This window comes from Passer domesticus, chromosome 1 (assembly GCF_036417665.1).
Source record: "Passer domesticus isolate bPasDom1 chromosome 1, bPasDom1.hap1, whole genome shotgun sequence".
In the NCBI taxonomy this organism is placed as follows: Eukaryota; Metazoa; Chordata; class Aves; order Passeriformes; family Passeridae; genus Passer; species Passer domesticus.
In genome coordinates, this window is record NC_087474.1 from 40,699,296 (window position 1) to 40,714,732 (window position 15,437).

General features: G+C 40.4%; 1 protein-coding gene across 2 annotated transcripts in view; it reads right to left on the reverse strand.

Annotated features, from left to right (window-relative positions):
* OSBPL10 (oxysterol binding protein like 10) overlaps window positions 1-15,200 on the reverse strand; it is a 123,784-nt gene extending 108,584 nt beyond the window's left edge. For both annotated transcript variants that reach the window (XR_010359542.1, XM_064415335.1), the window contains exon 1: window positions 14,833-15,200. Coding sequence is in view for 1 of the 2 variants with exons in the window: in XM_064415335.1 (XP_064271405.1) it covers window positions 14,833-15,125 (293 nt within the window). In the remaining variant the exon portion in view is untranslated. The remainder of the gene's footprint in view (window positions 1-14,832) is intronic.
* Window positions 15,201-15,437: the final 237 nt, after the last annotated feature.

Consider the following 15,437-nt stretch of genomic DNA (forward strand, 5'->3'; position numbering starts at 1 on the left):
TCATCTACCTCTAATTTTTAGCACCTGTAATATTTTTATATCTGGTCTCCCTACTTTCAAATGTTTTCTTCTCCTCAGTCCATCTCCTATAGCACTACTCCCCTTGCTGTCACAGTATCAAAAAGCAAGATCAAATAAATGGGAAAGAGAGAGATCCTTATAACGTGGAAAGGAGGACAGACAGACTCATATCATTTATCTGATCCTGCAGAAAAGCTTAATATTGCACTGCCAGCCTGTTTGTTCAGCTCAAGGAGCAAGACTACAGCTGGCAGCTGTTCAGCTCTTCTCCTCAAGGCTTTAATTCCTCCATTTAAAAACTAGCATAGAGAAAAGATAAGAACCTAATTGATGAGCAGTTGTAAGCTGCTCCAGTCTGCTTAGACGGTCCGGCTATTTTCTGCAGCTCGTCCCTCAACTCAGGGATTCCCACTAGAAACCCCCTGCCCAAGGAGCAGCCACCTAAGCCTCCCACCAGTTTCCACAGGCATCTGACCCCTCCACAAAAGGTCAAAGCACAGGGAGACACTTCCAATACTCCTCCCTCACAGACAGGAGCTACAGGAAACCCGCAGATAAATTTGAATAATGTGCCAGCCTTCTGGTTCAGAGCACAGCAAAATTACAGTATCTGTCACAGGATTTCCTTTGGCCAAGAGCATTTAAAGCACTGAATGAAGCAAGCCATGCCATGCCTGCCATCTAGCCTTTGGGCCCAGGGCTGTGAATCAGCTCAGTAGAGCTGAAAGCTCTCACCGGTGAGCTCAGAGGCACAGATGAACCCCAGGCCATGCAGTGCTGACAGCAGCCAGCACAAACCACCAGGGCAAAACACTCCTGAGTGTGGGGAATGTGGGCATCATCTGCCCACACCCCCTAAACAGCACGGGGCATGCAGGACATAAAGGCTGGGAAAGCACTGCATCACCAGAAAGCAGCAGAAGCAAACCAGGAGTTTGAAGCCCTGATCCCCTGGCAAGGACAGAGCAGCTGAACATGGCTGTCACAACCCACAGGTTATCAACAGCTCACTGCAACCCATTCTCACGTTTGTGAGCTCTGCTTTAAGATACTGGCTGTTCTCACAGCTTCTTATGACTATCAAGTCTAAATGAGTATCTTAATTAGAAAAGAAGGATAAGGGTACCAGTGCTTTTCCCAGCGTAATTACATTTTCACTAGGGTTTTTACCATCAATGTGTAACAACTGGGGGGAAAACTAGCAGTCCTGTTAGCAAGATATTTAATGACAGAAGAAAAACAAGGAATTAGAAGTTTCTGGTGTTCCAGTCTCTGGCTGTTTTCTCATTCAGGAGCAAAGAGACCCAGCTAGACAGAACTACTCCCAGATCAGCTGGCCCAGCTTTCACTTGTAGGGAAAATTATCAATTTTCCCCTAACCAGTGCAATTTGGGACTTGGGAGGAGAAGAGATAATTCTGAAATAAGCCTCAATAGCATGTTTGGATTAAAGTGGCCTCCCAGAGAGAAACAGAGAGAAAAGAAGGAATAGAAAAGAAAAATATGAACTACACATTTTATCAGCAGCCTCCAGATCCCTTGCACTATCTCCCTGATGATGACTTCACCTGGCATAGTAAACTGCATTCCATATTGGGTGTGGAACAATTGCAGATATACTGCATGATGCCTGATAAGTATTAAATGTATACACAGACTTAACTGGACAGGACTTGCATCAGCATCAATTATAAATGCAGTTTTTACAAACAGAATATGGAATCACAGAAGTGCCTTAGGATGTTCAATTTAGCTTGAAAAAACAAAAGAGAACAGAGGTATTGGCAACAGAAGGGTAGACAGGGAAGTACAGCATGATTACATAGTTAATTTTTTAAAAATTTAATTTGACATAGTGATCTACAAAAGGAAGTAACTGTATTAATAAAGATTGCCATACTATGTAAGATAATTTTTCTTTTTTTTTCTCAGTACATGTTATGTTAAGGACTGGTTAGCATTTCATTTATGTTTTTAAAATGACAGAAAAGGTTTCAAATATATTCAAGAATACTCCTAGTTTGTTTTTAGATCCATTAGATTTCAAGTTGACATCTTTTCAATATTCAGAAGCTACTTTGTTGAAGTCAACTCTTTAAGAACAAGAACCTGTCAAAGAAAGATACTGACCGTACTGCATTACAATAATGCAATGCAATGAGGTTCAAAGCATAACCACATCCTATCCATGGATATTATTGCATAAATTTTCAATTAGCTGCCTTGAGTCAGCAGAGTTCTACTGAGGTCGCATCACAGTTCACCAACTTCTTTGCCAGACCTTCAGAGTTCATCCTTGTTTTGCAATGCCCTGTCCTCAGCAAGAATCATTGCCAAGAGAGAGAAACTCTTCACTGTTGCTTTCTAGTCTGCAGCTAAAAACATCAAAGAATAAAAGACCTCAAGAAATAATAACCTTTCTGTAAGCTGAAAAATTAATGTTGAGATTTTAAAACCATCTTGTAATCAATCAATGAGAGTAATTTTTAGACCTCACCATTACACCAAGAAAAGAAAAACAATATATATTTATAATCTAGCAATCATTTAATGAGGAAAGATGTGGCCAGTTAGAGATCCAGCCTCTCTTACTCTGACCTCAGGAACGTTAAGCATCACATCTGATGTTTCAAATTTTGTGAAGCACCTGTGGTATTTTCAGATGAAAGTTAAAAACTTTAAAAAAAAAAAAAAACTTTGAGTTTTTTAAGAAAACACTATCACCCCAAAATACGGTGTTAAAAGTTTAAACAACAGAACAGTTGTGATGCAAACCAGTTTTAGTAAGTATTTCATTTTTATTGGGTAATGCACTGCAATAATGACAGAAACGTAAGCTCATGGGTGCAAGTTTTTTTCCCTTTACCATTTCTAACAAAACAGAACATGAAATAGTTTGAAACACCTTTTATCAGAAGAGTTCTTATCTTCATCAGTCTAGGTCACCAGAGTTATAATGCCTGTACAAAGCTTCTGTATTCAAGAATCTGGCTTTCTGATACCTGCCTCGCGTTCATTTAGGTATTTTGGCTTGTGGACATATCTACATTACTCATGTAATTTTTGTGGAAGACACTCATAGTAATAAAATCTGATTACCATCAGCAAAAGGGAAACAAAAATTTTAGAGGTCATTTCCAGGAGAAAAAGATATATACATTATGCCAGGAGACACCAGTCCTCCAGCCAATTCTTCACTCCTCCATTCCACTCTGTACTTCTTATACCATTAATTGAGGGAATATTCTCTATAGCTGCTCTAGATACAAAGTATTAGGATACATTCTAAGTGAATACATGAAATGTCAGGTATTTGCTAGCAGGCGAACGCCTTCTGAACACATCTATTTCAACAATAATTTTTGTTCAAGTTGATTGAATAAAGCATCTGCTTTTAAACACGTTCTGCGTTTTTTTTTACTGCAATGGTTATAGGAGTTATTTTCACTTTCAAAATGTATATAATTTATCATTTAGATTCTCAAACTTGAACCACATGAATGTTAGCATTTCTCCCAACTGTAAGTTTCATTTAAAATATTGTTTCACTTGCAAAACCTGTTGAACAAGAAATATTAATTTCACTGCTTTATACAAGGGGCTGAGAACTCACCTATGTTATATTAATGCCATTTTTGTGAACTGCATATACTTCTTATATATAGGGAGAGAAACACACAGAAGAAAAAAAGAAGCAAAGGCAAGTTAAGGTCTTACTTTGGCAATTTCTGAAGCCCTCAATTTTATGTCTCCCCTTCTGTTCATTCTTCCTAGCATTTGAAATTTTTCTTTTTTATCCAGAATCTAAAAAGTTCTCAGTTGGGAATAATGAACATATTTGATGCAGTATTTTCTTTACACATCATACGGGAGAAAATACGATATACAAAGTAAGAATCTTGATAACAAGATCAGCATGCTAGTTTCCTTCCAGCTCTTCTGCACCCAGCTTGTTCAGACAAAGCTTTGCGGAAACCAGACCTTTCTTACATCATCTCAGAACAGTTGTAACTTTTAAACTTTCTCTGCCAATACTTCACAACCCAATAGTGTTTCCCTTGCCTTTACTCTTAGGACTATTAATTCATTGACTGAAATGAGAAGTTTAAGCTCCCATTTATGGACTTTATCCTGTCAGCTGATATGCAGCAATCTTTAACAAGTATCTTGTCAACACTGTCTCTTAGAAACATTATACATAGAGTTCACAGAACCTGTAAGAAGGTGGTTTTACCAACATGTTGCAAGATACGCAGAGCATTAGCCTTGATCCTTCTGAAGAAAGAGTATTTAGATTGGAGAGCAAACATAACTTCTGAAGACCTTTTATACATTAGGCTGCTGCTTTGTACACATATATATATTTCTAGAAATACTGTTCTACAAAACTCCAGATCACCAGTGTTCAAATCAAAAATGAAAAAAAAATACCTATAACCTTTAGCAAGAAAACAGCTTAATCATCACAGATGCCTGAATTACCATATAAACAATACCGTGTTTAAAAGGGCAAAGGTAAGTCTGGCACGTTAATATATATCCAGGTGGATGCTGTCAGTAGCTTCCTCTGACTGCTATTCACATCAGTCCTCTACTTACCTGAAATTAGCTCTGCTGCAGAAGGTGGCAAAGGGAAGAAAGCAAAATCAAAAAAATCCTTACTACACATTCTGCAATTTAAAAAACACTACTTTCCTCACTACTTCTTGTGTGCCATTCTTAATGACAGTATTAAAATGTATAAATAAGAGCAAATTCTCTCGCTTGGCTTTCTTATACAACTTCCAGACTTTCTTTTTAAAGAAGTAAAGGTCTAGCCTTGTGCTGTCCTCAGTTGAGCATCGACTTCTGTCTTACCTGTTTCTTCCCTTACAGAGAATCACAGAATGGTTTGGGTTGGAAGGGACCTTAAAGATCATCCAGTTCCACTCCCCCTGCCATTGCAGGGAACACCTTTCACTAGAGCAGGTTGTTCAAAGCCCCATCCAGCCTGGCCATGAACACTTCCAGGGATGGACCATCCACAACTTCTCTGGGCAACCTGTGCCACTGCCTCGCCACTCTCACAGCAAAGAATTTCTTCCCAACATCTCATCTAAACTCTTTCATTGTGAAACTATTCCCTCTCGTCCTGTCACTACAGTGTGCTTTGCCTTCATCAGTCCATCCTCTAGGCGCTTTAATTCCTTTTCTAAAACTTTCCAGACATTGTACTCTTTTACTTCCTCCCTTGTTCTATTGCCAAGCTATCCCTTCCTTCTACTTGCATAATAAAAATAGGATGAATTTTGATACACTCACACAGTGTAAAACAAAGCTCACTAAGCAGGTAACATAAAACAGGAGAAAAGCAGAGAAGCGAAGAAAGTAGAGACAAAACCCACACTACACTTTATGATGTGGAAGGCAAACCTTTCAGCTAAAAAACATCCAAAATAAAACCACAAAAATCAAACGACCACCCAACCAAAAATGCCAAATGCTTGATGCTTGCAGCAGTGAATAACCTGTTTTGCTCCTCCACTGTGCTGGTTTGGGCTGGGATAAAGTTAATTTGTCTACGCCTTCTTCATGATTAAGTTCATTATTTTCCTCCTATCATCTTGATAAAAGCACTACACAGAAACTTGACACAACTCCAAATAATGGCAACAGACAAGAAATTGGCCTTTTCCTCTCTTCTTCCCTCCTCTTTTTTTTCATTTCATAAATTCAAGCACACAAATAGCAGAATGCCTGGTCTTGCCTGTGTTTGCTTAAACAAGTCTCCTTTTACTAGGAAGATTTTCTCCATATTCCAAAGCTGGAAAAACACACACACCATTCTCCAGCTGAGGTTAAACACACTACTCTGACTGCAGTGTGCAGATTTTCTCACAGTGCGTGTGCTCTACCTCAATGAAAGATGTAGCAACCAACACAGCTGTAAGTGAAGTGTGGTTCACAATTCCGTATACAAGGTAAACACTGAAGCTTTATCAACACACAGCCCCACCTTCCATTTATGTACTTCCTGTCTCACCACTATTCTTGACTGTGCTCCAAGTCCATTCTCAAGCAAATCAAATAAACATCAACTTATTTTATAAAAAAATCTTGTAAACCTGACTAGAGGCTACTACATAAGGCACAGTCCCTAACCCTGGAACAGATAAACCCTGAATGGCTGCGTAGTTGAAAAAAGCCATCTCCTCAGTCACTGAGAAATACGTATTTGATACATGAACTTGTAGTAGCAACTTACTCAAAAGAATAACAAAAATAGTAATTTAGAGATTTCAACTTAGAACCATCCAACTGACAGACTAAGATCTTTTCAGTCAAGTACCTCTTCAGGCACCTACAAATGCTGACACCTAACAGCAACCACATTTAGCCTGCAGCAAGGTCCTAAACAAGCAGCAGGCATTTAGCAATTAGTACTACACATCACTGTATCCCTTTCTTTTATTTTGAAGGCTCATACTCCAAATTTCACTGCAATTTTAACAAAAAAAAATACCACCAACAAAATTGTTTGGTTACACCACGCATATACTGAATGACAAAAAAGGGTTACAGTTCATCAATACTTGGTGCATTCAGCTCCTCTTCCTCAAAAACAATGGGCAAGCTCCTAAACCACAGAAAATTACACAAATTTCAGTGCATTAAATGCACTGAAAAACAGTTAAAAGATGGAGATACCCTCAAAATATAACTAAATGAGGTTATTTGAATGAATGTATTTCTAATAGGGTTTTCTGGCAATCAGTACTTGGCTTTGGAGTGCTTAGCAATGACCTACATGGGAGGAAAAATTTCCATAAAGATTGCTGATGATATGAAAATAGGCTATCATCAGCCAACATCATGCTTTCCAATACTGTCAAAATAAAATTATATATCTAGTGACAAAAAGTCATAATTACATGATGCAGGATTCACCGGGAAAAGAAATGACTCATAAAAATTTGGGGAAAGGAAAACCTACTGATTATTTTGGTCAAATAATTCTTCCAACTAATAATAACTTTCCTCAACTATATTTTAAAATTATTGTCCTCCTAAACAAATAATTAACTGCTATTTTTCCCCTCTCAAAAACCAGAGCCTGCATGCACCATGAGAAAGCCCAAGAAAGATCACTGGGGATATGCAAAAACACACTAACTGTGGAGAGAGCAGTCTGCAGGTTGACAGCTCCCACAGCAATCCTTCCCAACACCTTCCCAAACAAACAAAAAAAGGGTAGTGAAGTGCTACCCTTCATTTTGACACTTCTGGCACTCACTTGGGTAGTACTATACCATATGTTCCTGGATCAAGTAGTATACTGGGTACCAAGAGAAAATGGCATAACAAGCACCAGGATACTGCAGCTTAAGTAAATAGAAAATAACAAGAGTGTGGGTATGGAGATGCCTGTCTGAAGAACCCAAGCAGCACCAGGGAACATGAAATTTCAGTGTTGCCTGTAATCAGACTAACAATCAAACTTAGGAGACAAAACTAACAACCTAATTTTATTTTTTTTTTTTAATTACCAACAAAGACCTAAAAAGCTAATGGTCTTTGAACTTTTTAAGCAGGAAATAAATACTGAGTTGGAGCAAACAGAATGCTTTATCCTTGTATTTGATCCCAAGTGCAACTACAACTGAATGCGTACACAGTTCTGGTGTCCCATGTAAACAAAAACTTTGAAATACTTTGAAACCATCAGGACTATCATAAATTACTAAAGTTATTGGGAGAGCTGACTTGCACAAGAGAACTCCATTGGTCTAGATACTCCAAACACAGACAAAAGAAAACCACTTAGCCTGCCCAAAAATAATGAACAGAGAGCCCAAATGTAATACAAGGTATCTTCAGTCCAGCATCATGGGAGTCACTGAAGAGTTCAAGGCTGATACACACTAAACACAACAGGCAGTTTTTTTAGTGATTAACTCTGGACAAATTGTTCCCATGGCTATGATGAAGAATCCTCTACCACCAGAAGACAAATCCTCAGATCAATATCCAAAGAGAAATACAAATCCAGACGCAACAGAAACCATGGCAAATACTACGGCTTGTGCTATACAACTGAGTAGTAAAGAATCTCCACTCCTCAACTTGAAATTACCTACAAATTAAATGCTATCTTGGAAAATGAAGTGCAGCAGCATTTAGACAGCATTTACAGCAACATTTTTATACACAACAGTTAAGTACTAAGCAAACTTTGTCTCTCTGGATTACGTTCCAAAAAGTAATCAAACATATCTCAGGAAGATATCCACAAAAGCCTCCAAGATCTAAAGCACAGTGTTGAGATACTTATAAAAACAGTTGCATTAGCTTATTATATGGAAACAAACTGCATTTTTCAATGAACCAAGTTCATTACTTTTTTTCATTATTCATTATAATACATATTTAACAAATATAGTTGTACATTAAATAGGCATTGTTATGGCAATTTTTAGCAACCTTTTCACTTAGAAAGTTCAGTCTTTTAAATATATCATAAAGAACAAAGAGTATTAGGTGAAGCTAAAGACCAAATAGATTCTTACTGAACAACTGGTTTTAAATATAAAATGACTGGAGAAAACTTTTGAATACTTATATACTCATAAAATTATTCTAGGCACATTACTTAGTTTAACAACCTACTGTCACTTCTCCTACATTAACAAAATCCATATTCATAAATTGGTGGGGCTTTTTAAATGAGCCAGCAAGTGCATGTGTGCTCCCTCTAACCACACTTATCCCTGCCTTGCTAAGCACAGAAATCACCATTGAAAAAGCTAGCAGCAAAATGAGCCAGTAATAACAAAACCCAGAGAAGGGCAAGTGCCTGTTTCAGTGCTAGTGCCAACTGCCACTTCTCTGCACTGCCTGAGAGCTAAGTGTGACATCTGGGTGAAAGGAAGACCACACTCTGTTTTGACTGTCACTTCATTCCCTCTGGTACAAGACTGCTGCTCAGCTCTGAAGAGCACTCGCAAATCCCAAATATACTGCCTGAGTGGAAATGCCCGAGTCTCATCTGTTTCAACAGATTTTTTCCTACACTATCATCAAGCATCTTCTGCATTAGGTTATTATCCATTACATGAATTTATCCTCTGCATAGGCATAAGCAGCCCCAACACCATGTGATACAAGTAGATGAGGAACAAAGAGCTTGGGTTACCTACCTGCCTGGGGACAAGAGAAATGTCCATGGCAGTTCTCCAACCAGAATCCACACCCCCACAATGCAAACCAATTCCTTAACCAAAAGACCTTCCTTTTCAATTGTAGCCTGAGGTTCAAAGTTGTCTTCTTCCAAATGTTCCCTGCAAGCACTACTGAAGGGTAGAGAATGATGGATTTCTCAGCCCCTCTCTTACCTTGTTAAAATTCTTTCTCTGACTTTTCCGTTGGAAATGCCTTCTCCATTCTCCCAACAAAGATGGTTTAGAGGCAACAGCAAAAGCTATTCAAACTAATTAACCAGCTTGTCATTAAATCAGTTAGGTTTAATCAGCCACTAACTAAACAAAGAGAAGGTACACCTCAAATTTTCCTACAAAGAAACCAGGGATATACATTTTAAAAGATTTATTTATTTATTTTTAATTTAATTTGTTTTTAAGTGAGCATTAATGATACTGAAGGGGGAAAAATTTCAACAGCAAAAAGTGAAATAAGGAGAAGAAGAAAAAAGAAAGCTTACATTTCAATGTGATTATTTTTGCTACATAGGTTTTAGGATTAAGAAAACAGATTAGTGCCTTAATCCAAAACAGAACTTACTAATAACTGACTTTTTGGTATTTCAAATTCCAAGTTTATTTAAGAATAATGACATAGATCATGATTTAAATAATGTAAAATATGCAGTTACTGAGTGTTTAGCACAGGAAACATCATTTACTCCAGAGAACTAAAATAAGTTGGGTTTAAGTAGATTTCTTCCTCTTCACATCGCCTCCTACTACAAAGAAAGCCTATAAGTGAAGGGATAACACAGTCTCCATTAAAATCTATTTTGCAAGTAAAATCTTTAATAGAGTGTAAGCACTATAGTATAAAAACACCTTGATACTTTAAGGTTTACACAATTCCTAACAAATTATAAGCAAGGCTCCAAAATTCATGCAGGAGATGGAGAACAACAGAAGAAACAGAATATATTGTATCTCCAGCTCCTTAAAAGGGAGTCTCCCTGTGCACAGACTCTGCAAATAAATCCTGGAGGGTGTTACAACACTACACAAAGCCCTGGACAGACATGCTACAGAATCACACTAAGATGAAAAAATACACAGTGGTGGAGCTGTGTTAATCTAATTCCAGTAAGAACACAAAAAATTCCAGCAAACTTTGCAAACATTAAATTAATTGTGTGGCTGTTTTCTCCTTCTCAGACACTGATTATTGTTAGGCTATTTAATATGGCTAATATGGCTTATTAGGAATGTGGCTTATTTTTATACTAAAAAACCCCAGTTGATTTCTCTAGGACAGATTTCTCCCTCAGCAGCTACACAGGTATACCATAGTCATATAGTTTGTTCAGTATTTTTTTTATACTGGAAAAACGCCCCAATTCATTGCTTGAACAACTTGACAGGTACTATTGAAGAATACTATATATAGTATTATATATAGTATATACTATACTGAAGAATACTAGCAAGTACTAGAGGTGCTAACTACCCCAAAACTCCACAAGCAGATGTGTCAATCACAAAACTGTGAAAGACTAGTTAGCTGGTTCAGAAAGAGAGAGAAGGAGGTTATTACTGTGTTTGAAAGTAATTTTGTCAATTCTTCTAGGAGGCCACAATCTGTTTCTCTGAAATTTATAAAAAAAAAATAAAAATGTTACACGCAGATTTTTGTGCTACAGCACAATACACTGTAGACACATTTTGTCAGCATACATAGAAAACCCTCCCGTAACAGCTGCAGTGAGAGCAGCACAAGCTCTGGGAGCCAGTGAAATCAGCTCCTAAAGTGGCACTAAAATCTGAAGGCTACCTGCTGCTTGGGGCCCTGGTAATAAGAAAGGGTCTTTCTCTTGTAGCAGGAGTCAGAAGAAAACTTTACACAAGAAAAGAGATTACACCACAGCATTGGAGAGCCTGATAAAGATTCTGAGTGCAAAAAATCCCCAGACTGCCCCAAAGTACACTTTTTGTTAACCTACAGGGAATGCTAATCCCCAAAAGAAGTCTGGTGGTGCCCAAGCACAAGAAGTCAGGCATGATTCATGCAGGCTGGTAACACAATACATTTCCCAACTGAGAGAGGAAACAGGAGTAGGCCAAAATAATGTTTAAAAAAAACACCTGGGCTACAGAACAACTTACACAAAGCAGTTCAGCTCAGAAAAGCAACAACATCCATCAGCCAGGGCTCCATTTATTGTTGTTACAAACCCCGATTTAAGCCCCAGCTCAAATGCAGATGACCCAGGACTTTATACACACTTGCAGGATAAAACCCTACAAGCGCAAGTACTAAATATTTTCAGGGAAAAATCATAGAGGAGGATGCAAACACTGTGAATTTCCCATTACCTTGAGCAAATGGGGGTTTTTAAGATTTTTTTACAACGTTTTGCCAGTCTACTCAAAAGACAGGATAGTAATGTAACAGGCAATAAGTATTTCAATAATTTCAAATTAATTAATGAAAAATAGGTCTTGCATGAAATGAGATGACACTACGGAGACATATTTGTCCATCAAATCCACATAATTCCTGCTTAAAATACAAGCTCTACCCTCCCATACAAAAGTAACAAGTAAATCCCACTAGAAATTATTTGTAACAGTACTTCAATTGAGAACACAATTACTTGTAATTTCATAGTAAAGACAGCCAGATGCCCTAATGCCTCAGACCAGACATAAGTGCTCTTATGTCAAAGAGTCTGTTTCAGATTAAGCTCCACTCTCTGTATCCATACCTGAATAAATCCACAGAAACTTACAGATTCAAGTGGAGATACTGCAAATGCCCAGACCCCTTGACATGTTTCTCACACAACAAACTGCCTCAAAACAACAAAACAAAAAACCACCTTCTCCTTCTGCTTGTCATAAAGGTGGGGAATCACCTCACTCATTTCCAGATCGGGTTGTTCCTGATCTGCTAGAGCAGAACAAATGGATTTCTTTAGTAACAAACAACAAACACTTGGAAATCTCAAAATAAGAAGTAATGCAGCTATCCAGATTGGCTGATTTTGAGGCCTTCAATTACTTCAGTTAATGCTTATAAACACTTATAAAAGTGTTATGCTTCAGTAATCATATTCAGTTCCCTCATCCACTATCAGACTATCTTGCATATGCCTGCTAAAGGAACATTTATTCAGAAGTAACACTACTTTATTATAATTCAAATTACTTCAGACTTGTAAAGGCTACTCTACACACTAAGTGTTGGATAACCTAGGAAAGCCTTTCAACTTCAATACCACATGGCAAGAGCTAACATTAACTACATTTAAATTATTCAGGCTAATGGATAAGGAGCTTTAAAGAAGAACATTCCAAATCCACGATAAGTGAACTCTGTCAGTTTTCACTTTATTTTTCCATTTATTTATATTCACGCCATCTGGTTGTATTGATCATGCAGTTGAACAATCTTGTGTTTTTTCAAAGGAAGTAAATGCAAAACTAATTTGTCTGCTAACAAATATGCTGCAAGTGCCAGCTACGAAGTCGCTTACAGACTGTTACAGAATGAGCTCCAATTCACAGTAAACACATTCCATGACAAATGGAATAACAGAAGGCCAAACGGACAACCATGCTCAAACCCATGGATCACTAGTCATTTATTGAACATTATATACCAAGATCAACTTCTGTGAGCCTCAAGCTTCAACTGATCTGTTTAGAACTTGTATCAGACTCCACACCCCAAACGATAGCTACCCATGAAAAGAACAGAGTAAGTGAGCAAACTAAAAAAGTTACTTATCCTAAAAGCTGTCTCATGATAAACCACTTGCTCAAAAAGCCAGACTTACAGAAAATAAAACTGGCAATTGACAAAGCACTATTAAAAAAGACTGCTGAAAGTAAACCAACATTAATTTCTAAGTGCTGTGGTCAAACTGTTTAAGCGACATTTGTCTTCTTTCCATCATGTTTTCAGGTAAAATTTCTTGGACATGCACAGATTATACACACTATTTCCAGCTGTAAGCCTTATCAAAGATTTAATGTTTCCAAATACAAAAACCAGGCAGCTTTAGACCCAAAGATTTATAAGCAATTAGCTCTCTTTTGCAATTCCAGATTACAACCCTTATAATCACACACAGTAAAAGAAGCTACTGTCTCTATAAAAAGAGAAGGAGGTGTCAGGGGGAAAAAAGGGGGGAAGAGGGCTTATAATTTTTAGTCATGGATTTCAGTCCTACATTTTAGGTATCAAAATGTGTTTGTTTCTTAAACAAAGCTACAGGAGGACTATATAAACTAACAAATAGGTAAAAGTCTAATGTGCATCTAGAACAGAACTACAGTAACCAAATGACAGCAAAAAGGCCTTCTCTATGTCTCTGCTGAAGCAGTTAAGCTTAATGGAGATGTGTGTCTCCAGCTCACACCAAACTTTTTTAATTTATAGCTGGTACAGCTACGCAGGCCTCCAGTGTATGGAATTAGACCAGTTCCCGGAATTCTCCAGGAAGTACTGCTACAGTAGTCCTAGCACTGATTTAGCCACACACGATTCAGCACCAGAGCATCACTGGCATTTATGCAACTCTGTCACTCATAAATGCTTTAAATTTACTGTCAGAACTTCAAGACCCCAGCCATTCCTGTGTTCCTATTGCTTGTGATCACCTAATATAAGTAACAGCAGGTTTTAGTCTTTTTGTTTGTTTTCTTAAAGGTCTGTAGAGAGCTTTATAACTAGTCCCGTACTTGTTCTCTCTGTAGTATCTTCCTCTCTTTAAAATCACCACAGCGTTGCTTTATATTGAGAAATTGCATTTTGGACACACACATCTTTGTCCATCCACTAAGACGACAAAGTTGAGCAACAAAAAGTAAAACATCACAGCAAATCCCTTTTGCTTTCAACAGATCCCAACACAGCACTATTAACTCCACAGTCTGCCTCCAACTCTGTAAAAATTTTACACTACAGCTAGACCAAAACCAGACCTTCCTCGGGACTTCCACAGATGCAAGTCAGCCTGTCCACACCCAACAAATGGCAGGACCTGGGCCTGTCACCATACCAGCATAAATTAGGGCTTGTCAAACAGGTAGGACATAGCAACAGAAGTTATTTTATTGAAACAAAGGTAACTGTTTCCGCTGTCCCACCTCATAGTGAAAAAAATAATAGCAATAATCACAAACACGTCATTTCTCCCCATTTATTCTGGGAGGCTCTCAGTTTTTCATTCTTTAGTTATCCAAGCTAACTTCACAGGAGACGGATACTAACGTGATAGAGAAAGGAGCTTAAAAGCGGAGCCCTGTCATGCAGGGCCAGCAGTATGTGCAGCCTCAGCCCTCCCTGCCCCCGCCCGCACCTGCGGCGGCCGCGCCGGGGACCCCGCTCCGACCCTGCGCCGGGCCACCTCCCCGCCGCCCTTACGCCAAACTCAGCTGGGAAAATAAACAAGTCAAACAAAAGGAAGGAGAGCGGGCGCAGAGGGGATCGGAGCCCGGCCTCGGGACGCGGCGGCGGGGAGGGTTGGGGTCGGGCCGGGCAGCGCCGGTTGCCCGGGCACCATCTTGGGGGCTGCGGGGGGCGAGGACGCGGCCCCGCAGCGCCGCCGGGGGCCGGCCCGGCGCTTTACCTGCTCTGCCAGCCCTGCAGGAGGTTGGTGTATTTGCTGAGCGTCCCTTCCAGCACCGACTCCCGCCGCCTGCCGCCGCCGGGCGCCTGCGCGCCCCCCGGGCTGGCCGCCGCCGAGCCGGGGCTGCTGCTGCCGCCGCCCCCGCCTCCATCCAGCCTGCCCGCGGCCGCCGCCCGGCCCGGGAGCCCGCGGCTGGCGGAGGAGGACGAGGGGGACGAGCCCGCCGACGTGGGGCGGCTGCTGCTGCGGCTGCTGCTGTTGCTGCCGCCGCCTTCGCCCGCCGCTTTCTCCATGGAGCCCCGCGGCGGAGGCTGCCCGTCCGCTCCGGCCCCGGCTGCCGCCCGTGCCCGGCAAAGCCCTGACTCACAGGCGGCGCGGAGAGGGGCGGCGCCCGGGGGAGAAGGGGCTGGGCCGCGGCGGGCGAGTGAACCGCCGCGCCGCCTCCTCCTCGCCGGGCGTTGCGGGGAGCTGGGCGGCGGTCGGTGCCCCGAGGCTCCGCGGGGTCCCGCCCGCCGCCCCCCCGGGCGCCCCGCCCGCCCGAGCCAGGGGCAGGGCGCTGCTGCGGCGGGGGCCGCGCAGGGGCGGGGGCCGCACACACACACGCG